Source organism: Neofelis nebulosa, chromosome 14 (assembly GCF_028018385.1).
Source record: "Neofelis nebulosa isolate mNeoNeb1 chromosome 14, mNeoNeb1.pri, whole genome shotgun sequence".
Lineage (NCBI taxonomy): Eukaryota > Metazoa > Chordata > Mammalia > Carnivora > Felidae > Neofelis > Neofelis nebulosa.
In genome coordinates, this window is record NC_080795.1 from 37172853 (window position 1) to 37200069 (window position 27217).

A 27217-nucleotide genomic window follows, 5' to 3' on the forward strand; every position below is an offset into this window, starting at 1 on the left:
CTGAAAGGTTGGCTGAGGTGCTGCTCTGCAGGTGAGGGAGCGTTGGATTACATACTAATTTACATTCTCCCCAGCTGTATCTGAGTCTGTTGCCCCACAATGTCACCTGCAATTTATATCTATTTTTTTAATACAAAACCTGGGCTTTCCATTTAAATAAGACCTCACCTACAGTTCAGAATAAAAATACAAACACTCTGACATGCCCCATTTGCCGTAAGAAAAATCCTCTGTGTAGTCATTGTGACAGGATTTCATCACAAGCCGTTATCAAGTGTAAACCACGATAGCAAGTTCACAAGGTTTAAATACAAACCAGAGTCAGCCTAAAATCTGAGATGCCCGCTCGGCTCTTTGATCTGAAATACTACAAGAAAACTCCTAAAAACAAAGCCATAAGGGAAAAATTACGGAAAATAATTATAAACATTCTTGTAGTTTTAAATATTTCAATTCTCTGGGTTGGCATAAATTTTAGGCATCTAGGCCCTTTAAAAGGATAATGTTATGAATATTAACAGAAAAGTAACTTCATGCTTCACTCTTCGAAACATTAAAACGAACTGGACGTGTCAAATTTCCAGTAATTGAAAAAGAAAAACAAATTTTTTATAGTCCTGGAGGCAGGCTGAGTCCTACAACTTTCTTTTAAGCTTCACAAAATCTAAAATACCTAAGTGTAAGTTCGTTCAATGACAACATTCAGCAACACTTGTGAACTTAAAAAAAAACACAACTATTTAAAGACAGAAATGATGTATCCCACATTTTAATCGCAGAAATACTTGGGCTTTTTTTTTTTTTTGAAGTAGAGCTAGAGACACGTGTGTGTAACAGTACATGCAATTAACCACTTCTAGGAGTTTTTCCCGCCTATATTTTTTGACAACATCGAATAGGGACAGGCGGTACTTTTCTAACTCTTCTTGCATCACCTTCACCTGGAGGGACTCACGATACACCTTCCTGCCATTTCCCCCTCCCGGAAACGGGCTCAGAGAGTCTTGGGCGGGGCTAAGCACTGGTATTTTTAACCAGCGATGCAGGTGATTCTCACACTCTTGCAGACGGGTGAGCCGGTCGAGACTCTCCCGTTCCAGAAGCCAGACTTGCACAGCCAGAACAGTGGGGGTTGGAACCCGGGCACCTGTGGTTTGGGGTATTTTCAGCCCCACTCTCCACCCCTGGCGATGGTGATGGAGGAACGGGAGCCAGAAGCGCGCAGAAGCTCCCAGCCTTAGTGAGGAAAGGCGCTAAGGTGGGTGTCCTGGGTGGGAAGGTCGGCCTTTCCGGGCCTCCTGGGTGGGAGTCCCGCGCGGACCTCCTGAGGGCGAGCCCGCCGGGCTCGGGCCGCGGAAGCCGCGCTGTACGGCGGCTGTCTGTCCCCCGAGCCGTTCCGCTGCCCGGGTTAGCAGCTCTCTGGTCCCCTCACCACCACCCCCTCCCTCCGCCTCCCCACGCGCATCTGCCCAGCCCTGCCAATCCCTCCCGGCGCGGAGGGGGCGCAGGCCGAGGCCCGGCCCCCGCCCGCCCCCGCAGCCGTCCCGCTTGGCGCGCGGCCCTCGGTCCCCGGCCCGCGCAGCCGCCGCTCGCTCAGGCCCGGCCCCTCGCCCCGGCCGCGGCTCCGCCAATCGCCGGCCTCGCCTGCCGCCGCCGCACCTGCGAGGAGGAGCCCGCGCGCCTCCGCCGCAGCCGTCGCTGCGTCCCCGCCCCGCCCCCACCACGGCGCCCCCAGATCATCCGCCGCCGGCGTCTGGCTCCCCCCCGGCGAGGAGCGGAAGCCGCTATCCCGAGGCGGAGTTCGGGGCGCCGGAGCCCGGCCGGCTGCTCAGCCGCAGCTTCCGGGCAGCGCCGGCGACGCGCGGGGCGCTGGCGCCCCGCGGACCCCGCGACCCCGGGCGAGTGGGCGGGCGCCCCGGACGGGCAGCCCAGCCGGCGCAGGCGGCGGTGGCGGCGGCCGCGGTGGTCGCGCTCAGACGCCCCGTGCGCCGCGCTCCATGCCGGTGTGGTGCTGCCGCTGCTCCCTGGTCGGTCATTTCAGGTGACTTCTCTGCCGGGGAGGGGAGGGGACGGGAGCGGGCGGAGCGCTTCCCGGCCTGGATGCTGCGACCGAGATGGGCTGAGGCCGGGCGGGGTCGGGACGGGTCCGGGATGGGGGGCGAGCGCCTGGTCTGCAGCGGCCTCCCGCCTCGGCCGCAGCTGCCTCCTGGTTCCTGCCTGGTCGGGGTTCCCGCCTCGGCCGCCTGTGCTTGGGGGCTCCGGGGGACTGTCCTCTGTTGTCCCCTTTTCCTTTCGCTGGACTGTGCCAGTCATGGGACTTCGAAACCGGCTAGGCCCGGAGTGAGTCGGTTACCGCGACCTGAGACTTCTAAGTGGTGCAAAGTTTTAAGGAAGTATTGGCGAAGGTTCCTCCCTACCCCACCTTTACTATATATGTATACATATATACCTATACCTATATCTATGTGTGTATTTTAAATGCGATAAGTTACTGTGTTGAAGGGAGGAACTCTTTTTAACTGGAATGATCTAGTAGATGCTAACTTTGTTCTAAGGTGTTTGTCATTGTGAGCCATATATTGTGGAAATTTGAAATAGGTGGCCATTCCAGACTCACATTATGGCAAAGTTTGTAGGAATGATCAGGTTAATGCATTTTAAAATAAAAGTGAGTATATTATGTGTTCTAGATCTAGCACACTTGGCCAGTGCTTAAGTCAGTTGTGGAAAGACCAAAGACGCTTGGAACTGGTTTTAACCCTGTGGTGAAGAAATGTTAGACTTAGCAAAGAGTAGTAAAGCACCTTACTTTGGCGTCTATGAATGTGCTAGAATAATGCTGTATAAATTTTTTCTAGTAAAATATGAAACTCAGATCAAGGGTTTTTTTGTTTTTTTACGTTTATTTTGGGGGGAGGGGGAGAACGAGCAGGGGAGGGGCAGAAAGGGAGAGGGAGACACAGAATCTGAAGCAGGCTCCCGGCTCAGCCCTGTTGGCACAGGGCCTGATGTGGGGCTGGAACTCAGAAGCTGTGACATCATGACCTGAGCCGAAGTTGGACATTTAACTGACTGAGCCACCCAGGCATCTCTCAGATCAAGAGTTTTAAAATTGGAATTCATGGGTAGAACTCACATGGTCATGAACTTGTATGTAAAGAAAGGTACAACTGATATACATTGGCTAAAAACTTCAATCAAAATTTCATGTCCTTCAACTATGAATATAAGCAACAAGCAGCATAGTATTTGTGACCTTGTCACCAATAGAATGCACATTTTCACTTCATAGTGGTAGATTTCTAGGAACACTGTATACTTATTTCCTCAAAATTACAGTACTTACACATCACTAAACTTGTTTTTTAATACAATAGAGAAGTGCAAATGTGTCACAAACTTTTTGTAACTGTATTTTAATGTAATTGGTTTCCTTGTAAATTCTATGTATCTCTTATGTGTTTAATATATTATTCAAAGAAGAGGTTCAGAGGCTTCACCAAATTGTAAATGAGTGTAAGGCACAGGGAAGGTTCAGGACTCCTTTAATAGAGAGCAACAGTCCAGGCTTGCCCAGCCTCTCAGTCAATGAGTTCTGTAGGGATTTCTAAGTTCTGGCTATTTAAATAACATTGTTTTATTTAATAAACTGCTGAATTTTGGGTTCTAGGCAAATTAGTTTGTTGACTGCTTGACAGACGTTGTTTTGACAGTATCAGATCCACTTTGGAGAGTTTTGAAAACCCGTTCCTCTAGTGAAAACTTGTTAAACTGAAGCCCCTGAGAAGTTAAACATGCCTTGCAGAAAAGTGCTGTCCAAAAGTCTTTTGACCACTTTTGGTACAGTTGAACTCTAAAGACAGAGGTTGGGATTTGTATCCATTTAACCCTAGGTTGTGGATACCATACGCTTACCTCTTTGTACAGAAATTTGGAGGATTTGTCTTTCCCAAAAACAAAGTACTTGATATGTTTTGATTTTGAGTGTTAAAGGAAAGCAAGACTTGCTAGCCAAAAGGTGAAAATTAGGATTAATAAATAATATACCCATTGTAAAAAAAAAAAACAAAAAAAAAAAAACAAACAACTATTGTATCTCATTAAAAAAAATAAAACATCTAAGATGGCTTCTTTAGGAAGGTGTTATAATTTACTCATGCTGTTTTTTTTTGAGTGATTTTATTAGGAACCTACGTTTTAAACAGGTTGTGATAACTTCTGTATTTTGGATCTTACACAATATCTGAAAGGAACAGGTATTCTGAGAACTGTCCACTGACTTCTCAACCATCTAACTGTTCCATGCTTACTATTTTGGAAGATGAACAGTGTGGTGAACATTTGTAACTTTAGAGCCTTTTTTTCCCATATAGTAGTATAAATTTGGTGACAGTTTAGGATAATGTTTCCAAAGACTGTAAAAACTCCGGTAATATTGCTAGATGGGAGAAAAGTCTTTTTGCTACCCAAATTTTATGCCTGTGCCATCCTCTTAAATTTGTTTTGAGACTGGACTATAATATTTCAAAAATAAAAGATGGAGGGTCTCCAAGATCATATTTATCAAATAGTCTTTTTTTATTTGTATTGAGGACTAAGAGCATGGGGGTGGGGGACAGAGAGAAAGCAGGGGAGGGGCAGAGAGAGAAGGAGAGAGAGAATTCCAAGCAGGCTTTGTACTGCCAGCACAGAGCCAGATGCGGGGCTTGAACTTAACAATCGTGAGATCATGACTTGATTCTTAACCAACTGAGCCACCCAGGGGCCCCTCAAATAATTTTTTAACTTGATACTTAATAGTAAGACAACTATTTTTGCATGTGTGTAAAGTGTTTTTACACTATATTCTATATTGTAATTTTGTATTTTCTAATTTAGTGTTCCAAATGAAGGAAAAGGAGATTTTTTTATTAGAAAAAATACTTGTTTTAAATACAACATTCATCAAATTGGATATCTCAGGTAGAAACTGAAAATGTTGATAGACCTGTGATACACTATGCATATATTATAAAACTAAATTGTAGCTGAATGTTTTAGCAACAATACTTACCAGTAGGCCTTTGTTTTATCATTGCTTTATCTAAAACCAGTGAACCATACTTTTGGTTTTTGTTTCTCTTAATTCAGTTTTTTCTCTGTTAATCTGTATCAATCAAATACCATGCAAGTTTATTGCAAATAGTTTATGCCAGTAGTATAGATAATACACATATTACATACATACAGTTTATACTAATGACCAGTAGGAAATCAGAACAAATTACTTACACTGTACACAGGATTTACATAAGCTAGAATGCTGGCTCTAGTTCATGTATTAGATGTATTAGAGTATTGGAACAGACCGGTTAAATTGTTTGAGGTCCACACACAAAACCTATTAGACCTAATAAATTAATTAAGCAACATTGGAGAATACAAGATCAACATACAAAAATCAGTCCTTTTTCTATACTCCCTAGCGATGAACAGTCTGCAATGAAATTAAGAAAAAATTCCATTTACACTAGCATCAAAAAGAATGAAATACTTAGGAATAAGTTGTAAGACTTGAATAGTGAAAACTACATGACATCATTGAGAAGAACTATAAAGGAATCCCATATTCATGGATTGAAAAGCTTAGTATTCTTAATTAAGATGGCGGTATTCCTCAAACTGGTCTATAAATTTAGTGCAACCTTATCAAAATCCTGGCTGCCTTTTTTTTTTTTCCAGAAAGATAAGCAGATACTAAAATTCATAGGGAATTACAAGAAACTCAGAAGAGCCAAGACAACTTGAAGAAAATTGGAGAATTACTGCTTCCTAATTTCAGAACTTAATATAGAGAAACAGTAAGCAAGACAGTATGGTGTTTGCATAAAGATATGGATCAGTGGAATAGAATTAGGAGTTCAGAAATCCATACATTTATGGTTGGTTGGTTGGTTTTCCATGGGATCACAAGATGAAGGGGAAATTCCAGTCTCCTCAACAGATGGTTTCAGGACAAATGGATATCCACAAGCAAAAGATGTCTTACCTGACACCTCATGTGTATAAAAATTTAATTCAGAATGGATGAAAGACCTAAACATAAGAACTAGAAATCTAAAACTTACAGAAAATAGTAGTCCGTCTTGGTGATCTTGAATTAGGCACACAGTGGTTCCTTGGACACCAAAAGCACAGCAGCAAAAGAAGAAGTAAATTGGACTTGATCAGAAATTGAAACTTCTGTGATTCATAAGAAAACAAAGAAAGTGAAAGACCATCCACAGAATGGGAGAATATACTTGCAAATCATCTATTTGAAAAGAGACATGTGCTCTACACATGTAAAGGATTTTTAAATTTTTTTTTTTTTTTTTACGTTTATTTACTTTTGAGACAGAGAGAGACAGAGCATGAATGGGGGAGGGTCAGAGAGAGGGAGACACAGAATCTGAAACAGGCTCCAGGCTCTGAGCTGTCAGCACAGAGCCCGATGCGGGGCTCGAACTCACGAACTGTGAGATCATGACCTGAGCCGAAGTCGGCCGCTTAACCAACTGAGCCACCCAGGCGCCCCTGTAAAGGATTTTTAAAGTTGAACTATAGGGGTGCCTGGGTGCTCAGTCGGTTAAGCATCTGCCTTCGGCTCAGGTCTTGATCTTCTGGCCCATGAGTTCAAGCCCTGCATTGGACTCTGTGCTGACAGCGTGGAGCCTACTTGGGATTGTCTCTCTCCTTTCTCTGCCCCTACCCTGCTTGTGCTGTCTCTCAAAATAAATAAGCTTTAAAGCAATTAAAAAAAAGAAAAGCCTCAATAACAAAAAGCCCAGTTTGAAAGTGGGCAAAAAATGGAAGATTTCTACAAAGAAGGTGATACAAATGGCCAATAAGTAAATTGAAAAGATGCTTAACATTATTAGTCACTAGGGAATGCGTTAGGGAAATGCAAGTCAAAACTGCAACAAGATGTCTCTTCACACCAATGAGGATAGCTAAAAAAAAAAAAAAGTGTCGGTGAGCGTGTGGAAAAGCTGGAACCCTCTTACATTGCTGGTGTGGTTGTAAAATGATACAGCCACTTTAGGAAACAGTTTGGCAGTTCCTTAAAATGTTAAACAGAGTTTATGATCTAGCCATTGCATGTACTCGTAAGAGAAATGAAAACATTTGTCCACACAAAAATTTATATGTGAATGTTCACAGCATTATTTGTAGAGCCAAAAAGTGGAAACAACTCAAATGTTTATTAACTAGTGAATGGACAAAATATATTCTATCCATACAGTGGAATGTTACTTAGATGTGAAAAGGGGTGGAGTACCAACACATCCTACACCGTGGGTGAACCTTGAAAACATGCTAAGTGGAAGAAGCCAGACACAAAAGGCTACATAATGTATGAGAGGTTCCATTTGTATGAACTTTCCACAATAGGCAAATCCAACAAGACAGAAAGTAGATTAATGGTTGCCAGTAGCTAGGGGGAGGGAAGAATGGGGACTGAGTTTTAATGGGTGCAGTAGTTTACTACTAACTAGTTTACTATTATTAACTCGGTTTATCACTTTTAGGGTGATGAAATTCTAGAATTAGTGGTGGTGATTGCAAAAATTTGTGATTATACTAATAACCCTGAATTGTACACTTTAAAGTTTATTTAGAGAGAGAGCAATAGAGGGGCAGAGGGAGAGAGAATTCCAAGGAGGCTCTTTGCTATCAGCACAGAGCCCAACATGGGGCTTGATCTCCTGAACTGGGAGATCGTGACCTGAGCAGAAATCAAGAGTTGGACACTGACATGACTGGGCCACCAGGCGCCCTTGAATTGTACTCTTTAAAAGGAAATGTTTAAGGTTTGAAGGAGACCTCTCCTTAACAAAAAGAGTGATTATCTTTTTTTTTTATTTCCCAGATTATATATATGGGAACAACGTTTGAGATAGGGAAATCTGGAAGAGACTGAAGGTGAGATGTTCATCTTCAGACAAAGAATTGTGGCCTTTACAGCCTCCACAATGATATTAATCAGGCCCGGGTATCGAAAAGGACTTTGATCAGAAGCATCCGAAGTGAGCTAGGGAACCTGCCCTTGGCACGCTTTTTGGAGAAATATCAGAAACGGGCATGAATATAATGCACTGATGTTGAGTTCTGTTAAAAGAAGTGGAAGCAGGCCAGACAGCTAGTATACCTGGATCTGATCAGAGAAGTAGTTGGAATGATCTGAAAGGGATAATTTGAGTATAAGACACTTCTTCCAGGAGCTGTCTTCACTTTGAGGAAGAGGGTATCTATTCTGGCCCAAAGAGCCATGTATCCTTAGGGGAGTCCAGATATTTGGGGTGGAGGTTATACCTTCAGGAAGGCTGTAGGTGTATTCTGGAGAAGCCCACTCTATCCTGGTGTAGACTGGGACCTTGGGAGGCTATAGGGAAGCAGGAATTTTGGTTTTTGCCTCATCCTCTCCATTTATCATTGTCCTCCAGGATCTGTGAGGCCTATGAAATAACTGACCCATCTCATGTTTATCATTTTGGAAATGGTAATAAGCATACTCACCCATAGTTGGTGCTCAGTTTAATATTTCCAGATAGTGGCCTTTTACGGACTATATGAAGATGAAAAATAATTTGGGGATTCTATTCTGAAATAATCACTAGTATGATGCAAAACATTTACTGTGTTTGGAGGATATTCCATTTATTGCAAGAGTGTGTCAGAATGTTGAAATTAGTTTCGGGTTGCCTGGGTGGCTCCATCAGTTGAGTGTCCGACTTCAGCTCAGGTCATCATCTCATGATTCAGAAGTTCAAGCCCCACGTCGGGCTCTGTGCTGACAGCTCAGAGCCTGGAGCCTGCTTCGGATTCTGTCTCCCTCTCTCTCTGCCCCTCCTCCCACTCATGCTCTGTCTCTCTCTCTCTCAAAAATAAATATTAAAAAATTTTTTTTTAAATTAGTTTCTAGGGAGGTAACTGGGGAATAAGGTAGATTAGAAATGAGCATTAATACCTTTCCGTATTTCGGGGTGCCTGGGTGGCTCAGTTGGTTGAATGTCCAACCTCAGCTCAGGTCATGATCTCACGGTTCCATGTTAAGCTCTGACAGCTCAGAGCCAGGACCCTGCTTCAGATTGTCTCCCTCTCTCTGCCCCTCCTCTACTTGCACACATGTTCTCTCTCTCTCTCTCTCTCTCTCTCTCTCTCTCTCGCTTTGTCTCTGACTCTCAGAAATAAACATTAAAAAAAAATGTGAGCTCTTTCTATATTTTTTTTTTAACTTTTTTTTAACGTTTTATTTATTTTTGAGACAGGGAGAGACAGAGCATGAACAGGGGAGGGTCAGAGAGAGGGAGACACAGAATCCGAAACAGGCTCCAGGCTCTGAGCCATCAGCCCAGAGCCCGACGCGGGGCTCAAACTCACGGACCGTGAGATCGTGACCTGGCTGAAGTCGGACGCTTAACCGACTGCGCCACCCAGGCGCCCCTTATGTATTTTTGAGAAAGAGAGAGAGAGAGAGAGAGAGAGAGAGAGAGAATGAGTGGGGGAGGGGCAGAGAGGGAGACACAGAATCCGAAACAGGCTCCAGGCTCTGAGCTATCAGCACAGAGCCCGACGTGGGGCTCGAACTCACAGACCGTGAGATCATGACCTGAGCCGAAGTCGGCTGCTTAACTGACTGAGCCACCCAGGCGCCCCTCTATATTTCAATATTTAAGAATTAATAAGATGTATAAACCTTTCTTTTACCAAAATGCACAGTTTATAATGTATAAAAACAGTAACTTTTCCTTAAAATATTTTATGTGACTCCCCAATATACCACCTCTAGTGCACTTGTCTTTTTATTAACTAGAAAAAAGTAAGAGAGAAGCTGGCCATTCCTAGGAAATCCCAGAGAATTATAAAAATCCCCAATACAGTGCTGTCTCTTCTGTCTTTGAAGATGGCGTCTTATTTAGAACTTGTCTAGGACTTGGCCTGCTGGTAACGGAGACCTTAGCGGCCATTTAGGATTTCTGACTTTAACAATGGTACAGGTTGACATGCAAGCTAATCTAATTTGAAAGCATTCCTTTCAGAAAGGACTTACTTTTCTCCTTTTATGGGACTTGAATATTTTATGGCTAAATCTGAAGAAAGACTTTTATAAAGGCTATATTGACTATATCTCTAGTTTTGTTTTTGTTCTGTGTTTGTTTGTGTGTTTGTTTTTAAAGAAACTATAGTGACACTGAAACCGAAGGAGAGATTTTTAATTCCTTAGTGCAATATTTTGGTGATAATTTGGGGCAAAAAGTTAAAGCTATGCCATTAGTTGAAGAAACTTCTTTACTGGAAGATTCATCAGTGACTTTGCCTGTGGTAGTAATAGGTAAGTTACTAAATTTTGTCTCTTAAAATTATGGTCCTTACTGCTACTCTCTACTCATAGTTACATGGCACAAGTTCTTTGGATTGTCCTGAAAAATACTCTTAGGTTTTTTGATATGTTTAACCAATAACCAAATCTTTGGAGAGAGTAATGGGTTTATCTGATACTAGATTCTGTGTTAGAATGTAACACTCTTTTGTTGAAAGACTGATATCACTCTATTATGTTATAATACTATCAACTGAGTTAATTTTGATAGCGTAACTGCAATGATGATAACAACCAGTATTATTAGAGCTCTATACAGAGCATTCTGTGTGCATTGTTGGATTATGCCTTACAACCTTAGAACCCTCTGTTGTAGGGTGGATACAGTCAGGGCAACTCAGAAGTTGAGTAACTTATGCAAGTAGTAACCAGTTCTCAGTAATGAACGTTACGGTATTCTGCAGTAATGTTTATAATGACCTTAACCAATAGCTAGTGTTCTATATCCTTTGTACCACCTCAACAGATAGTCATATAAGATACTAAAAATTAAGCTATTAATAAGATCTAATTACTTCAAAACTACAGAAATCTTTATGGTAAAGTTTAACTGCATGTGTTTAACTACCTGTCACGTATATCTTGCATCTAATATTCAGACTTACCTGGTCAGACAAGTACTACAAGTACTGCTGCAGGAAAGCATTATGGGGCACAATGTACGTTGATGTCGCATAGTTTCTTTAGTTTCTTTGATAGCCCCTTTCCAAAGTTAACAGGAAGGGGAGAAAAGTCCTGTCCTCTGACTGGCATATGGGGGATGCGGGGAAGGAAGGAAGGAAGGATGGGAGGAAAGCAAGATTGTTCTATCCTAGGTTTCTCTCTCGGGGAGATGGGAGAGATGACGGTGTCTTTAGTGGCTTGCATCCAGGGTATCTTAGAGACCATACCTCATGTTCCATTTTCTCACTTTCATCCAATCCTGAGCCCAGGATTTTCCTTCGCAAATGTATTGGCATGAGTAAAGAAACCCTATTTTTGTTTCAGCTGGGCTGTGGGAGCATCAGAAAAGGAAAAAGTACCGTGATCTGTGCCTGTCCACCTCACTCCCCCCAATACCATCTACTCGTGTTTTGCCTCAGCTAGCCAATGAGTAGCTTAACCTAACACTGTAGGACTGTTCCCTCCGCCGGAGCACAGAGCCAGAGCTCGTTTCCTTAACATACGGGTTTTCTGTTGCTGTCAAATTCCCACAAACGCTAGTGGCTTTAAATGATGTAAATTTATCATCTTACTGTTCTGTAGGTCAGAAGTCCAACACTGGTTTCACTGGGCTAAAATCAGGATGTCTGCAGAACCACATTCCTTTCTGGAGTCTCTAGGGTAGAATGTTTCCTTGCCTTTTCCAGTCTCTAGAGGTTACTCTAATTTCTTGGCTCCTGGACCTCTTCTCCATCATCTAAGCCAGCAGTGTTGGTTCTCTCTTCATCTTCCATCATCACCTTTCCCCCCTCACCAGAGCTGGGAGAGAGTCTCTGTTTTTAAGGACCTGTATAATTAGATGGGGTCCACCTTTGTGAACCAGGATATTCTCCCCATCTCAAGATCCTTCATTTAGTCACATCTGCAAAGTTACCTTTTGCTGTATGAGGTAACAATCTCAGGTTCTTGGGGTGAGGATGGAGACATCTTTGGGAGTGAGGAAGCATTCTACCTACATATTTATTTCTCTCTGAACTGCCTGTGTGCATTTATTGCCAATGTCTGTTGAGTGTTTTTTCTTTTTGATTTAAGGAACTTCGCTCTTTGCCTCAGATCCTAATTCCCGCCATTTTGCGTTTATTTAATATTTATTTTAATTAATAGATTTTATTTTTTAGAGCAGTTTAGGTCTACATGAAAATTGAGTACAAAGTACAGAGAGCTCTTCTATATTCCCCTTCTGCTACCTCCAGTTTCTCCTATTATCAGTATCTTTTTATTGGTGTGGTGTATTTGTTATCACTGATGGAACTGTTTATATAGGTTACTATTAACTAAAATCTGTAGTTTACATTAGGGTTCCCTCTTCATGTTGTACAGTTCTGTAGGTTGGCTGAGTGTATAATGTCACGTATCCTCATGTATCCACAGTTATAGTATCTTACAGAATAGTTTCACTGCCCTAAAAGTCTTCTGTGGTCCACCTGTTTGTCTTTTTCCTCAACCCCCGACCCCTGGCAACCACTGATCTTTTACTCTGTGTGTTGTTTTGATTTATCTAGAATATCATATCCATGGAATTACACAGTACGGAGCCTTTTCAGACTGGCATCTCTCACTTAACAGTATACATGAAAGTTTCCTCCAGGTCTTTTTTGTGGCCGGATAGCTCATTTCTTGTCACTGAATACGATTCCATTGTATGGATGCTTCAGTTTACTTATGCACTTATTGAAGGACATCTTGGTTGCTGCCTGTTTTTTACAATTATGAGTAAAGCTGCTGTAAACATGGATGTGCAGGTTTTTGCACAGCCATTAGGTTTTCAGCTCGCTTGGGTAAATACCTTAAGTGCTCATTGGATCATATCATAAGACTATGTTTAGCTTTTTAAGAAACTGTCAAACTGTCTTCCCAAGTGGCTGTATCATTTTGCATTCCTAACAACTGTGAATGAGAGTTCCCATTTCTTTAAGTCCTTGTCAGCATTTGGTATGGTCTATGTTTGGGATTTTAGCCATTCTGATAGGTGGGTAGTGGTACCTCGTTGTTTTAATTTGCAGTGCTGTGATCATACGTGATGATTGTTTTTTCATATGTTTATTTGTCATCTGTTTATCTTTGATGTCAAAGATAATTTGTTCAGATCTTTTGTGTACTTTTTAATGGATTGGGTTATTTACTTTCTTAAGGTTGAGACTCAGTAGTTCTTGGAACAAGTTAGAAACAAGTACATTATCAAACAAGTTTTGCAAATATATTCTCCCAGTCTGTGACTTATCTTTTCATTCCCTTAAGAATGTCTTTTCCAGAGTTGAAATTTTAAATTTTAATGAAGTCCTGTTTATCAGTTTTTTCTTTCATGGATCCTGCTTTTGATGTTATATTTAAAAACTTACTACCAAACCCAGGGTCACCTAGATTTTTCCTGTTTTGTCTTCTAATTTTATGCTTTATTTATATTTAGGCCTCTGATCTATTTTGAGTTAATTTTGGTAAACGATGATATAAGGTTACTATCTAGATTCAGATTTTTGCATGTGGATGTTCAGTTGTTATGGTACCATTTGTTGAAAAGACTATCCTTTCTCCATTGGATTGCCTTTGTTCCTTTGTCAAAAAGAAGTTGACTATATTTGCGAGGATCTAACTCTGCTCTGTCCTTTTCCATTGATTTGCTCCTCTTTCATAATTTCCACAGTTTTGTTGACCATAGTTTTATGGTAAGACTTGAGTTTGGATGGTGTTGATCTTGACTTTCTTCTTCAATATTGTGTTCGCTATTCTGGGTCTTTCACCTTTCCATTTAAACTTTAAAGTTTTTTTATTATTTTTAATGTTTATTTTCGAAAGAGACACAGAGTGCGAGCAGGGGAGGGGCAGAGAGAGGGAGACACAGAATCCAAAGGAGGCTCTAGGCTTTGAGCTGTCAGCACAGATCCCGAAGTGGGGCTTGAACTGATGAACTGTGAAATCATGAGCTGAGCCGAAGTCAGATGCTCAACCGACTGAGCCACCCAGGCTCTCCTCCATGTAAACTTTAGAATTAGTTTGTCAATATTCACAAAGTAACTTTCTGGGATTTTTATTTGGATTGCATTGAATCTGTAGATCAAGTTGAGAAGAGCTAACATCTTAAAAGTATTGAATCTTCTTATTCGTGAACATCTATTTAGATCATCTTCAGGCTCTTTCATCAGAGTTTTGTGGTTTTCCTTGTACGCATCTTCTATATATATACTTACCTTAAATATATATAGATTTATACCCAAGTATTTGTGCATGTGCGTGCATGCGCGCACACATGCGCAAATTAAATGGTCTTGTGTACTTATTCTAAAATGCCACTTGTTTATTGCTGGTATATAAGAAAGAAATGACTTTTGTGTATTAACCTTGTATCTTGCAATCTTGATGTTCTAGGAGTTTTTTGGTCAGTTCTTTGGGATTTTCTACATAGATAATCAAGGCATTTGTGAACAAAGACAATTCTATTTCTTTCCAGTCTGTCTTTCCTTTTCTTATTACATTAACTAAGACCTCTGTCATGGTGTGTGTTGAGTAGGAATGATGAGAAGAAATATCCTTGTCTTGTTCTTGATCTTAGAGGGAAGGCATCTAGTTTTTCACCATTGAGTATGCTGTTAGCTGTAGATTTACTGTACTCTTTATGAAGTTGGAGAAGTATCCTCCTTCTGAGTGTGCTGAGGTTTTTTTATTTTTATTATGAATAGATGTTGGATATTATTAAATGCTTTTTCTGTATCTTTTATTTGTATTGATATTATCATATGATACTACTTCCTTAGTTTTGTCTCTTTGGTTTGATTAAAGGAAATTAACTCTGCCTCAGGTCTTAACTTCTAGTATTTCTTGTTTGATTTTCATTTTTATAAGTCACATGGTTTCATTTCTTTTCTGTCTTTTGAGTTTTGTGTCATACTTAAAGACTTCAGCATTATAAGTAGAAGAATTAGCCTATATTGTCTAATATTCTTATGAGTTTACTTTTCATATTTACATCTTGGAGTTTATTTTATTTGGGGCAAAACATTAGAGATGGAAGAGGATTTCCTTCCTGATAGCTGGCAGTTTAGCATAGTTGGATTAAATTTTTGGTAGTTGGAGATAATAGAGAAGTGGAAACCCGGACTAAAGGAACTACAGAAATGGATGCAGTTCACCAGGGTTCAACAAAAAATTCAGTTTAGTTTTAGTTTAAGCAAATAAAAATATAGGAAGATGGTATTAGGAGATCAGTTTGGTCTGATTGAGACCAGGATATGGTGAGCACTGGATAGCTAAAAGCAAGCAGTGAAGGCCTTCCAAATGGAGGGGGGTAGCATGATGAGGATTGTGTTATCAAAATTCATCTGAATGTAGAATGTGAAAGGATTTTGGAATAGAAGTGTGTTCAAGTCTCTTGAGGAGAATCAAGAGACTTTTATCTTCTGAGATTATAAGAATTGACACTAACAAAGACAGCTGAATGGATATAGTGATTAAATAGATTTAGAATCAGAACCTGATTAATTTAGGAGTTTGTTAGCACCAGACTTTGAGAGGGGTTGATATTTAAAGGAAAGGGCACCTGAATGAAGGAACTCATGAATATGCTTTTGAACACATGATGCACCTGTCTCCACCTTTTTTTGTTTGTTTGTTTGTTTTTTGGTAATAGGAAATGGACCCTCAGGAATCTGCCTTTCTTACATGTTATCGGGCTACAGACCATATTTATCATCAGAAGCAATACATCCAAATGCAATCTTACATAGTAAATTAGAGGAAGGAAGACATCTTTCCATTGTTGATCAGGTATTTATTTCTTACATGTTAGTGCTTTTGCCTTTTTTTTTAATACTCAAGGTTAGTTTTGTACTTTTATAAGCATTGTATTTTTTTTTTATTAAAAAAGTTCTTTTTTAATGTTTATCTTTGAGAGAGACAGAGACAGAGTACAAGGAGGGGAAGGGGCAGAGAGAGAGGGAGACATAGAATCTGAAGCAGGCTCCAGGCTCTGAGCTATCAGCACAGAGCCCAACACTGGGCTCAGACTCCCAAACTGTGAGATCATGACCTGAGCCAAAGTCGGATGCTTAGCCAACTGAGCCACCCAGGTGCCCATAAGTATTGTATTAACTTAATTGAAAATTCTTTCTTCTAGACAACATTTTCTAGCATTATTATTTTCGATTTGTAAATATAGTCTGCCAAGTTACTTCTGTTTATTTTCCTTTGATTAAAGCAGAATTTCCCAAATTATTTCCTGGTGGGAGTTTTAGTAGGTGCCCTATGTTCAAATAAGTTTGGGAAGTGCTGCTGTTTGTTACTGGAATGTTACAGTAAATACTAAGGCATATTAATGTATTAAGTGCATCTTCAAGATTCTCAGTAAAAGGATCTGATTAGCTTTGTTTGAAATCCTGTCTTCTATTCATTTGACCAAAGCATCTATGAAGATCTCAAGGTGTGTTTTGGAGCAACACTCTCTAGGAAGTGCTGGATTTGAGTAATGGCTTTCATTCACTGTTAAAATAGCTGGGGTGTTTTAGTTTTAGTTTTCTGGTTTTTCCTTCAAACTCTGTCTGCCTTTTTTCTTTTTTAAAAAATTCATTCAGGACTTAGAATACCTGTCTGAGGGCCTTGAGGGCCGATCGTCCAATCCAGTGGCAGTCCTTTTTGACACACTTCTTCATCCAGATGCTGACTTTGGGTACGATTATCCATCCGTTTTGCATTGGAAATTAGAACAACATCATTACATCCCTCACCTAGTTCTCGGTAAAGGTCCACCTGGTGGAGCTTGGCATGTGAGTATGTTTTTCTTAGCATTTTAGTCCGTGTGAGTTATTATATGTCATCTTGAGAAGGCTGTTTGAATTCTGAAATATTACAACATGAAGTACAGTGTTTACCACGTTTGTATTTGAGAATTTTAATGCTGTTCAATACAATATGGGTTACAAGAAGGTAAGCCAAATTTGATTACTGATAGTCTTAGCATAAGCTTCTCTATACTGTTTTACAAGAATTCAGTAGAAAATACTACAGCAGTGGTTTGCACAGTAAAAAGTTTTAAATTCATTTTAGACTTTACAAAATCTCACACAGCGTCTCATCCCAATGAAGTTGTATTATTGGGCTGCTATAATGATATAACATAGACTGAGTGGCTTAAGCAACAGATAGGGTTTTCCATTACCTCAAGTTTTACTGTCACCTTCAATAACTACATATGTGACACAGAAGCAACACCCTAAGCTCTTAGTCTCTTATCTCTTCATTCTTAACGATCTCTTCCATTCCTCCTTAGACACAAACTCCTGGGGTTCCACTGTAACTCCTCAGTGAAAATCTAAATTCTCAAATATCTTTGTGACCACACCTCTTGATGCTTCCAGCTCCATTACCCAGTTCATACTGTACCCAGTTTTCAAACAGAACATTTGAAACTCTGGTCTTAACCTCCTTACCTACCCCAGCTTAGGTTCTATAGTCCCTTGATTTTAGCCATTCTCCTTAATTCCCTTGCCTCATTGTCCTTCTGCTACACACGCTTGGCAGTAAAAGCAATTCATGTAACTGTCAATTTTATCTTTTCCTATACTTGTGCTATTAAGTATTGCCAGAAAAAAAGTTGTACAACTGTGAAAAGTATCCTCCAATCTCATTTGGGTCCTGAACACTGTTTGGTAATCCTTTGATATTTACTTATTAAATGTTCTTCTCAAACTTCTATTGCTTTTTTAACTTTCCTATTTAGAAATATTCTTAATTCCTATGTGATGGATTCTATTTTCTAATTTTGTACTCAAACCTACAAACTTATCTCCATTCATACTGCTTCCTTGTTTCTTATCCCCTGTTAGAGTGGAAATGGTATCATTTCTATCTGAGGCTTATCTTCCGACTGTATCCTGTATCCCTGTCTTCTCCAGAGACATTGTATCTTGAGTTTCTCTGCTGGCTTCTGTTCATCAGTATATGAATATACTAAAATTATTATCCTTTATTGAAAAGTTTTTAGGGGTGCCTGAGTGGCTTAGTTAAGGATCCGACTTTGGCTCAGGTCATGATCTCACAGTTCATGAGTTCAAGTCCTGCTTCAGGCTCTGTGCTGACAGCTCAGAGCCTGGAGCCTGCTTTGGATTCTGTGTCTCCCCCTGTCTGTCTGTCTGTCTCTCTCTGCCCTCCCCCCACTCATGTGCTGATTCTCTCTCTCAAAAATAAATAAACATAAAAAAAAAATAAAGTTTTTATGTGGAGCGCCTGGGTGGCTCAGTTGGTTGAGTGTCTGATTCTTGATTTCTGCTCAGGTCATGATCCCAGGGTCATAGGATGGAGCCCCATGTCAGACTCTGTGCTGAGTGTGTAGCCTGCTTGAGATTCTCTCTCCGCCGCCCTCTGCCTCTCTTGCCTGCTTATGGCCTCCACCTCTCTCTCTCTCTGTCTCAAAAATAATAATAACGATAAAGTTTTTATGTGCCAGCTTATCTGTATCCTTTGCTTTAGAGCCAACTTCTTGAAATAGTTACCTATCCTTTATTTCTCTGCCTTTGCCTCCTATTCCTTAGCTCACTTGACTGTAGCTTCTGTCACTGCCTTTTCTCCTGGAGCTTCTTTTTGAAGGTCAGTAACTTCCTTTTTGCTCAGTCTGAGTCTCAGAATGTATCCCTCCTGACCTCTGCAACATTTGGTAGTGTTGATATCCCTCTTAGATTCTCTGAACCTTTCATCTCCTCGTTTTTCTTCCTGTTTCATCACTCGTTTTCATTTACCTTATGTACTCTTCTGTAAACTCTGTCCCAGGCCAAGGTCATCTCTTTATATTCTTCATTCTCCCTGGCTTTCCTCATATAACTCCACTGTCTTGCACCATGTGATTCCTGAATCAAGAACCCTAGCCCAGATTGTTTTCTCTTGTATATTCACCTCGTTACCTTCCCCTGATTATTCCTTGGTGTTCTCAAACTCAACATGCCTAAATAGTCATTTTTATTATCAGGTTTCTTAAATTCCTTATGGAATAGCACTGTAATGTAGTTACTCAAGCAAGAAACCTTTCTTGATTATTCTTTCCTCAACTCCCACTCCAAACCAATTATCCTATCTTTTCCATATTTTTCATAAACATATGGTAAGTCCGTCTACCCTACTTTTCCCCATTGTAATTATAATTTTGCTCTATTGGCCATCGTCATCTTTGACCCATATTATTGGAAAGGCTTCCTACTTTTGCTGGGGGGGTCCAGGTTCACCATCAGACTCTAGATTCACTAGGATTGACAGGATTCCTTAAAGGTCTTGTGCTCATGGTTATAGTTTATTATAGTGAAAGGATACAGATTAGAATCCTTAAAGGGGAAAAGTTCATAGGATGAAGTCCAGGAGAAAACAAGCTCCAGTTTCTAAATGTTCATTTTTACTGGAGTTTTACTGGGGATGCACTTAATTCTCCCAACAATGATTGGCAACTCTTTGCACACGTTGTCACCAATCAGGGATGCAGGGATGTTCACCCACACCTTGGTGTCCACGATTTTCTGGGAGCCAGTCATGTAGAAAAGCAGTGGCCACATGACTGATCTCAGTAACTGATTGCCTTGCCTCTCAGAGCAAACATTGGTGTTTACCATAAATCTTGTTGTTAGGATAAACTACAGTTATACTGGTACAGCATGGCCCAAGGCCTCTGGCCTACAAAAAAAAAATCACTCATTATGTAGAATATTCAAAGCACTCAGTGTTGCTTTCATGGGAGGCAGACAAAAGCCAGTCCTAAAGACAGACCTGAGTAATGTGTACAGTTCAAGCAGCCCAAACCTGTTAATACTTTCCTGCATAAGGCTGACCTTCTTTTAATTCCTTGAAGGCACTCCTGTTCTTTCTCTTTATAAACTGTCACATGATGTCTTTATCCAATCTAGAATATTCTCCCTTCCTTTTTAAAAGATATTTTTTTAATTTTTTTTTTTTTAATGTTTATTATTTGAGAAAGAGACCGAGTGTGAGCAGGGGCGGGGCAGAGCGAGAGCGAGAGTGAGCGAGAGAGAGAGAGAGAGAGAGAGAGAGAGAGAGAGAGAGAGAGAGAGACAGAACCTGAAACAGGCTCCAGGCTCTGAGCTGCCAGCACAGAGCCTGATCCGGGGCTCAAACCCACAGACCGCAAGATCATGACTTGAGCTGAAGTTGGCTGCCTAACTGACTGAGCCACCCAGGCGAGCCCCTAAAAGATATTTATTTTTGAGAGAGAGTGAGAGTGGGCATGAGTGGGGGAGGGGCAGAGAGAGAGGGACAGGAAGAATTCCAAGCAGCCTCCGTGTACTCTCAGTGTAGAGCCTAATGTGGGGCTCAGTCCAGGAACTGTGAGATCATGACTGAGCCGAAATCAAGTGGGATGCTCAGCGGACTGAGCCACCCAGGAACATCCTCCTCCCTTTTTAATATTACACTCCTCACAGCCCATTTGTGTCCTTTAAGAAACAAGCTTCTGTTTCTTCTCTTTCTATATGCTCCTGTCAGGTTTGCATCTCTTAATATACCAAGTGTCCCTGACAGCAGGCATTCATGGCATTTAGATCACATAAGGGAAAACAAGGCAGATAATGAGAAAAGAGGTCAGGGACTAGGGCTCTCAATTAACCGGAAGAACTGGTACAGGGGGAATAAAGTTGAGATTATTGACAGAAAGTGGACTCTTAGTGCCCTAAGGGTTTTGAGTTCCAGATAAGACAATTATGGCTCCAGATAATTTCTGTATACAATAAATTCTTTAGTTTCCCTTCTGATGTTTTCCGTCTTCTTGGTTGTGATCATAGTATCAGGCCCAGCCTGCCTCAGAGCAGTGACCACTTGCTGCCTTCTCTCCCGGTGGTGACCTACACACTGTCATAGATAATGGGCTTCACATGGCCCAGCATATAGTAAGTGCCTGGAAATGTTAGTAATAATAAGTACCATTCCCAGTACCGGATTGTTCAGAAAACAGGACAAGAAAAGTTAAGAAAAAGCCATAGCCTAAAAGAAATGGTTGAGAGAGATCATTGGGGTCATTGGGACAGGTGCTGTTGGCCCTTGGGCTTGTTGCTTTGAAGTGAGCAAAGCAGACGGAAGTGGGACAAGGGAGCTTGAAGGGCTCACTTCCTTAAAGGCAGCATTAGCCTCAGCTGTGAGTCTGTTCTTAATCAGGTAACCACTGCTTATTTCCTTAGTTTTAGAAAGAGAGGCTGCTGTATCCAAGCCAGCTTGGACTTCACAATTATAATTGATGGAGGGGGAGAGGCTGTTTCACTGCCCAGTTTTTAGAAATCTGTTAGGGGTGCCTGGGTGCTACGTCAGTTAGGCATCTGACTCTTGGTTTTGGCTGAGGTCATAATCTCGTGGTTTGTGGGTTTGAGCCCCACATCGGGCTTTGTGCTGACAGAATGGAGCCTGCTTGGGATTCTGCCTCTGTTCCACTCGTTCTCTGAATACATAAATAAATAAATAAAATGAAGAAAAATCTGTTAAAATGGGTAGACATCTAAAGTGTTAGAAATTAACTTTTTTCCTCTTGTTTAAAAAGTGAAATTACAGGGGCGCCTGGGTGGCGCAGTCGGTTGAGCGTCCGACTTCAGCCAGGTCACGATCTCGCGGTCCGTGAGTTCGAGCCCCGCGTCAGGCTCTGGGCTGATGGCTCGGAGCCTGGAGCCTGTTTCCGATTCTGTGTCTCCCTCTCTCTCTGCCCCTCCCCCGTTCATGCTCTGTCTCTCTCTCTCTGTCCCAAAAATAAATAAAAAACGTTGAAAAAAAAATTTTTAAAAAGTGAAATTACAGATTTCCTCTAACATATTCTGTATCTGAATTATATTATTTTATAGGCCGAAGCTGTCAACATTGTATAGGCATCTGGCAATATGATAAACTTGTTTTATAAACGTATAACTTTATGAAAGAAGGAATATAAATACTACAGAATGATAAAAGTATTTTTAATTTACACAACTACTTCTTTCAGCTCTCCTTATCCACATTCTTAATGATAGTGAATGAAGATGGGTTTGGTTTTTTTACAAATCCATGTTACTGCTTAAATGTGTTTGTGCATTTTTTATTCAAATAGAATATGGAAGGTTCCATGTTGACAATCAGCTTTGGAAATTGGATGGAGCTACCTGGACTTAAATTTAAAGACTGGGTATCCAGCAAACGAAGGTAAATACCGAACTGTTAGAATCCTTTGATGTACAATGGGAAAGTCCATTGGCAGTTTCCAAAATATTTGTGATCCTGTCTTGGAATAGTATAAATTCATGTGTCTTTAAATAAAACCTCTTCATAGCCAGTCATCATGAGCTAGTTTCCATTTAGAGACTACGCACACACAGGTAAAGGCTTGTCTACAGATTGGGTTTCTTTTGACTTTTGTTAGTTATGGATTTATCCCACTCTCCTGTTAAACCACTCTGTTTGGTTTCTCATCCACCCACAAATCCTTTCTACGCTTATTCTTATCAGTGGATATACATGTTTGTGTATGGATATCTCACGTATACGTACTTACAGTGTTTGGCTTTCAGAGTAGATGAGTGTATGTGCTTAATAATTCAGAATGATGGAATAAGCCAGAATCTGTGATGTGATTGGCTACACTGTTGGCTACTATAGAGGTAAATATTTAATAAGAAATATGAAAATAGAAGGAACTGAGAAGAAATCTCTCCTTGGAATAATATAATTTTATTTGGGAGGAAAAAACCCAAAATTTAAGAAGAGAAATAATATGAAAAACCTTATATTCAAGGATAGTAGTATTAAATTAGATAATATAGAGAAACCTAATTTGCTCACAGAAACAAAGTAAAGCAGGAAGTTACTTAACCTTTGCAGGGTTGTAAACATTGAGTGCTTGACTTTTTGTTAGATAGAAACCATATTAATCCATGGAAATTATCCTTAATTTGAGAAGATTTAAGGAGAACAAATTCAGACCAGCATGGGCCATAGAGATTAAACCTTTCAAATATTCCTGTTGGGATTTTTTTTTTAAGTTTTATTTGTTTAATCTCAGCATTCAACATGGGGCTCAAACTCACGACCCCAAGATCAAGAGTCACACATTCTGACTGAACCAGCCCTGCTTTTGGGTTTTTTTTTTTTTAAAGGAGTTTTATATTGGTTTGAAACGAAAAGTAGCAAAATCAAGCAAGTTGTACAATTTGATTTTCATAAGCAAGCAAGTGAAATTGCTCAACATTCTTCCTTTTGTGATAGGGGTAAAAAAGGGAAGCCTTGGGGCACCTGGGTGACTCAGTTAAGCGTCCAACTTCTGCTCAGGTCAAGATCTCAAGGTTTGTGAGTCTGTCCGCCGTCAGCGCAGAGCCTGCTTTGGATGCTCTGCCTCCCTCTCTCTGCCCCTCCCCCACTTGCACACACTTTCTCTCTTCATTTCTCAGAAATAAAAACATTAAAAAACGGGGGGGGGGGGGGGGGAAGCTTTATGAGTATATGCCAAAAGTATTCATTCTTTTACATTGGGCACATTGTATACCGAAGCAATATGTGAAGAATCTTGTAATTAAAAACTGGCTTTGGGTCTGCTGTCCCGCACCTTTTCCTGCCCCTCCCCCACGCACGTGCCTGCACACCCACTTACATGTGCTAGCTCTCAAAAAAAAAAAAAATTTTATGAACTTCTAGTTACAATTTGTAATGAATTATGTGAAATGATTTGGTATGTTTTTACTGCTACTTATTCTCTAACTGGGGCCCAGTGAGGGTTACTAATGCCTATTGCTTTAAAGTTCAAGTGGAAAATGAATATGCTGTTTTTGAATAAAAGTACATAAGTGTATTTATAGACCTCTGTTAATAGGAAAACACAGAATTGTTTTATCTACTTAGATATAAGATGATTTTATTCACAAGACCGATAAGAATTCTTTTCAGTCATTAGGAGAAAATAGCAACTTAGAAAAAATCATGTCAGAATCCTATTATCTTTAAGAATCATGTATTGTAGTTAGACCTGCAGTGTAATATCAATGTTATAATCTAAGTCATTCTATTATAGTGTGTAGACTGAATAGTATATAGACTGGATTATTTATAGTTGTGAGATAGACTGTAGTCTGAATTTCCACATTTTAATTCATTTAAAAAATTCATTGGTAAAGGTGGCTAATCTGAACAGATTCTATGCAAAGCCCTGGGGAAACATGCATTAAAATACAGTCTCTACCCTGGGGGGACTGACTGATAAAACTAATTCTTTAGTTAAAAATGTTTAACTTTGTTAAAGAAGGCTTTCTCTGTTAAAGGATAATTTATACTTAAGATAGGCGAAATTAAAAAGATCTATATCATAGCTTACTAGGTGGAAAAGGAATAATCATGGAAACTATCAAAGTACTATCTTCATAGCATATTTTTCCTTTTTTAGGAACCTAAAAGGGGATCGTGTTATGCCAGAGGAAATAGCTCGTTACTATAAACATTATGTAAAGGTCATGGGTCTGCAGAAGAATTTCAGAGAGAATACTTATATCACCTCTGTATCAAGACTCTACAGAGATCAAGGTGAGGGTGATGGACAAGACAGAAATATTTCAACGCAGCATTTACAGATAGAGAAGTCAAAACTTATCAAGAGAAATTGGGAGATCAGAGGTTATCAGCGAGTAGCGGATGGTTCCCACGTTCCCTTCTGTCTCTTTGCTGAGAACGTAGCTCTGGCAACTGGAACGCTGGATTCTCCTGCCCATCTGGAAATTGAAGGGGAAGATCTTCCTTTTGTGTTCCATTCAATGCCTGAATTTGGAGCTGCTATAGGCAAAGGAAAGTTGCGTGGCAAAGCGGACCCAGTGTTAATTGTGGGTTCCGGGCTTACTGCAGCTGACGCAGTACTGTGTGCGTGCAACAATAATATTCCTGTGATTCATGTATTTCGCAGACGAGTAACTGATCCAAGCTTAATTTTCAAACAGCTTCCCAAAAAGCTTTATCCAGAATACCATAAAGTCTATCATATGATGTGTACTCAGTCATATTCTGTAGACTCCACTCTTCTTTCTGCTTATACCAGTTTTCCTGAGCACCATGTGCTTTCCTTTAAGTCGGACATGAAATGCATTCTTCAAAGCATCTCTGGATTGAAGAAGATATTTAAGCTGTCTGCAGCAGTAGTACTGATAGGTTCTCATCCCAATCTGTCTTTTCTGAAGGAGCAAGGGTGTTACCTGGGCCACAACTCAAGCCAGCCCATCACATGTAAGACTAATCCTGTGGAAATAGATGCATATACCTACGAATGTGTTAAAGAAGCCAACCTTTTTGCATTGGGTCCTTTGGTTGGAGACAATTTTGTTCGATTTTTAAAGGGAGGGGCGTTGGGTGTTACACGCTGTTTAGCTACGAGGCAGAAGAAAAAACATTTATTTGTGGAAAGAGGAGGAGGAGATGGGATAGCTTAAAGTGAGTTTACAAGTCATTTATATGGACAGTTTACCATTAAAGGTTTTTTAATAGTGGTTTTGCAGTGTACTGGCTTGAAGTTTCTGGACTTGAATGAACTGAAGAGAGCCTCAAGCTATCTGTAGTAACTATTTTTTACAGTTACAAGAACTTGGCATCCTGATTTATATAGTATCAAAGGTATCACCGTCAGACCAATAGAAACACTGCCAATTTGGTATACTTTAAGCGCTTAACAAAAACGTTCTTTTCTTCCAAGACTTATTTTTGGTGATCGTTTGTGGTTATGTTTGATTCCAAAATCTGACAGCCTTGAATAATGGATAAAACCATACAGTCCCATTAAACCAGAAACTGTCTTCACTGTATATTCGAGCAGCAAGGTGACCTAAGGGTGGTCTAAAGACCAACATTAGCTTCATTTGTAGCTTGGTAGAAGTGTGGACTTTCAGGCCCCACAACAGATTACTGAAATCAGAAACTGCATCTAATGAGATCCTCAAGGAATCTGTATGCTCATTTAAGTTTGAGGCATATTGGTGTAAAAGAACTATAACTTAGGTATGGTGGGGTGGGCAGAGTAGGAAGCATTTATAACTCAGGTTTAATTTATTTTGAAGGATCAATTCTATAAATCTAATTTATTACCAAATATGGTATTTTAAAAATATTTTTATTGTAAACTTGGTAAGTACTTCATATTCTTAGCTTCTAATAATTTAAAGAGTCCAATAATGTTGGCATACACTTAAACATTCAGAAACCTGCCAAAATATTTTTGGAGATTTATTCTCTCTTTAACATAACAATCTAACTTGCAATTCAATAAATTGTGAAAACTACTTATCCCTGTGTCAATTTTGAGTTACTTTGTCATTAAAACTATTTGGGTATTCCTAGAATTATTTAAGGTTAAAACCTTTCTTTTCCATTCTCATTACTTTGAAATCTGTTGGACATGACCTAGCAGCTTATCCTATGGCTGTTTATTGAATTATATACCCTATCTTGATTTACATTTATTTAGGTGTGCTTAATGTCTGTATTTTCACACAAGTCCCCAGAATTTGTGTTAGGCAAAAAACGTCCGTCTTCTGAATTTCTTAGTTAGCCTTTTTGTAGTGGGTTTATTGAATAGCTATTCCCTTTTCCTTAGTATAAAAAAGGACTAAAATGTCCGTATTTTTCTGTTCAGTTGCAATGTTACGTGCTTACCAGGATCATAATTCACGTTAAAATATAATTCATAATCTACTTCTCCAAGGAGCTGTTTCAGATGAATTCTTACACTCTTCTATGTCCCATAATTCTAAATCTTTTCCTTATCACTGTCAACCAGCTATTTGGGGTAGAGGAAAACACTAAATTTTAATTGATAGTTATAATGTCTCCTTCACCCCTTAGGAGTCTAGCTCTGGAAAGAATGTTTAAAAAGCAGAATCACTTGGGCACCTGGGTGGCTCAGTTGGTTAAGTGTCCGACTTCAGCTCAGGTCACAATCTCATGGTTTGTGAGGTTGAGCCCGTGTTGGGCTCTGTGTTGACGGCTCAGAGCCTGGAGCCTGCTTTGGATTCTGTGTTATCCTTTTTGCCCCTCACCTGCTTGTGTGCGCTCTCAAAAACATTTAAAAAAAAAAAAAATCACTTTGGGGTTTGAAAACAAGATTTAGGCATGGCTCTTAGTGGTTTTAGGCAGTCTTGAGTATGTGAACTTAGTTCA

General features: G+C 40.2%; 1 protein-coding gene across 2 annotated transcripts; it reads left to right on the plus strand.

Annotated features, from left to right (window-relative positions):
* The first annotated feature begins 1077 nt into the window (after positions 1-1077).
* OSGIN2 (oxidative stress induced growth inhibitor family member 2) lies at positions 1078-26340 on the plus strand. Of its 2 annotated transcripts, none has more exons than XM_058698503.1 (6): positions 1078-1258; positions 10200-10354; positions 15726-15862; positions 16666-16857; positions 22149-22240; positions 24468-26340. In XM_058698503.1, exons 2-6 carry the CDS (start codon positions 10288-10290, stop codon positions 25495-25497), a joined length of 1518 nt encoding a protein of 505 aa, XP_058554486.1. In that variant the 5' UTR covers positions 1078-1258; positions 10200-10287; the 3' UTR covers positions 25498-26340. The 2 variants fall into 2 exon arrangements, with proteins under 2 accessions (XP_058554486.1, XP_058554485.1); XM_058698502.1 differs by lacking the exon at positions 1078-1258 and adding an exon at positions 1722-2041.
* Positions 26341-27217: the final 877 nt, after the last annotated feature.

Coding starts and splice junctions, on each gene's coding strand:
- OSGIN2 (XM_058698502.1), top strand. CDS start 1,998: ATGCCGGTGTGGTGCTGCCGCTGCTCCCTGGTCGGTCATTTCAG. Junction 10,355..15,725: donor TTTGCCTGTGGTAGTAATAG/GTAAGTTACTAA, acceptor TTTTGGTAATAG/GAAATGGACCCTCAGGAATC. Junction 16,858..22,148: donor CACCTGGTGGAGCTTGGCAT/GTGAGTATGTTT, acceptor TTATTCAAATAG/AATATGGAAGGTTCCATGTT.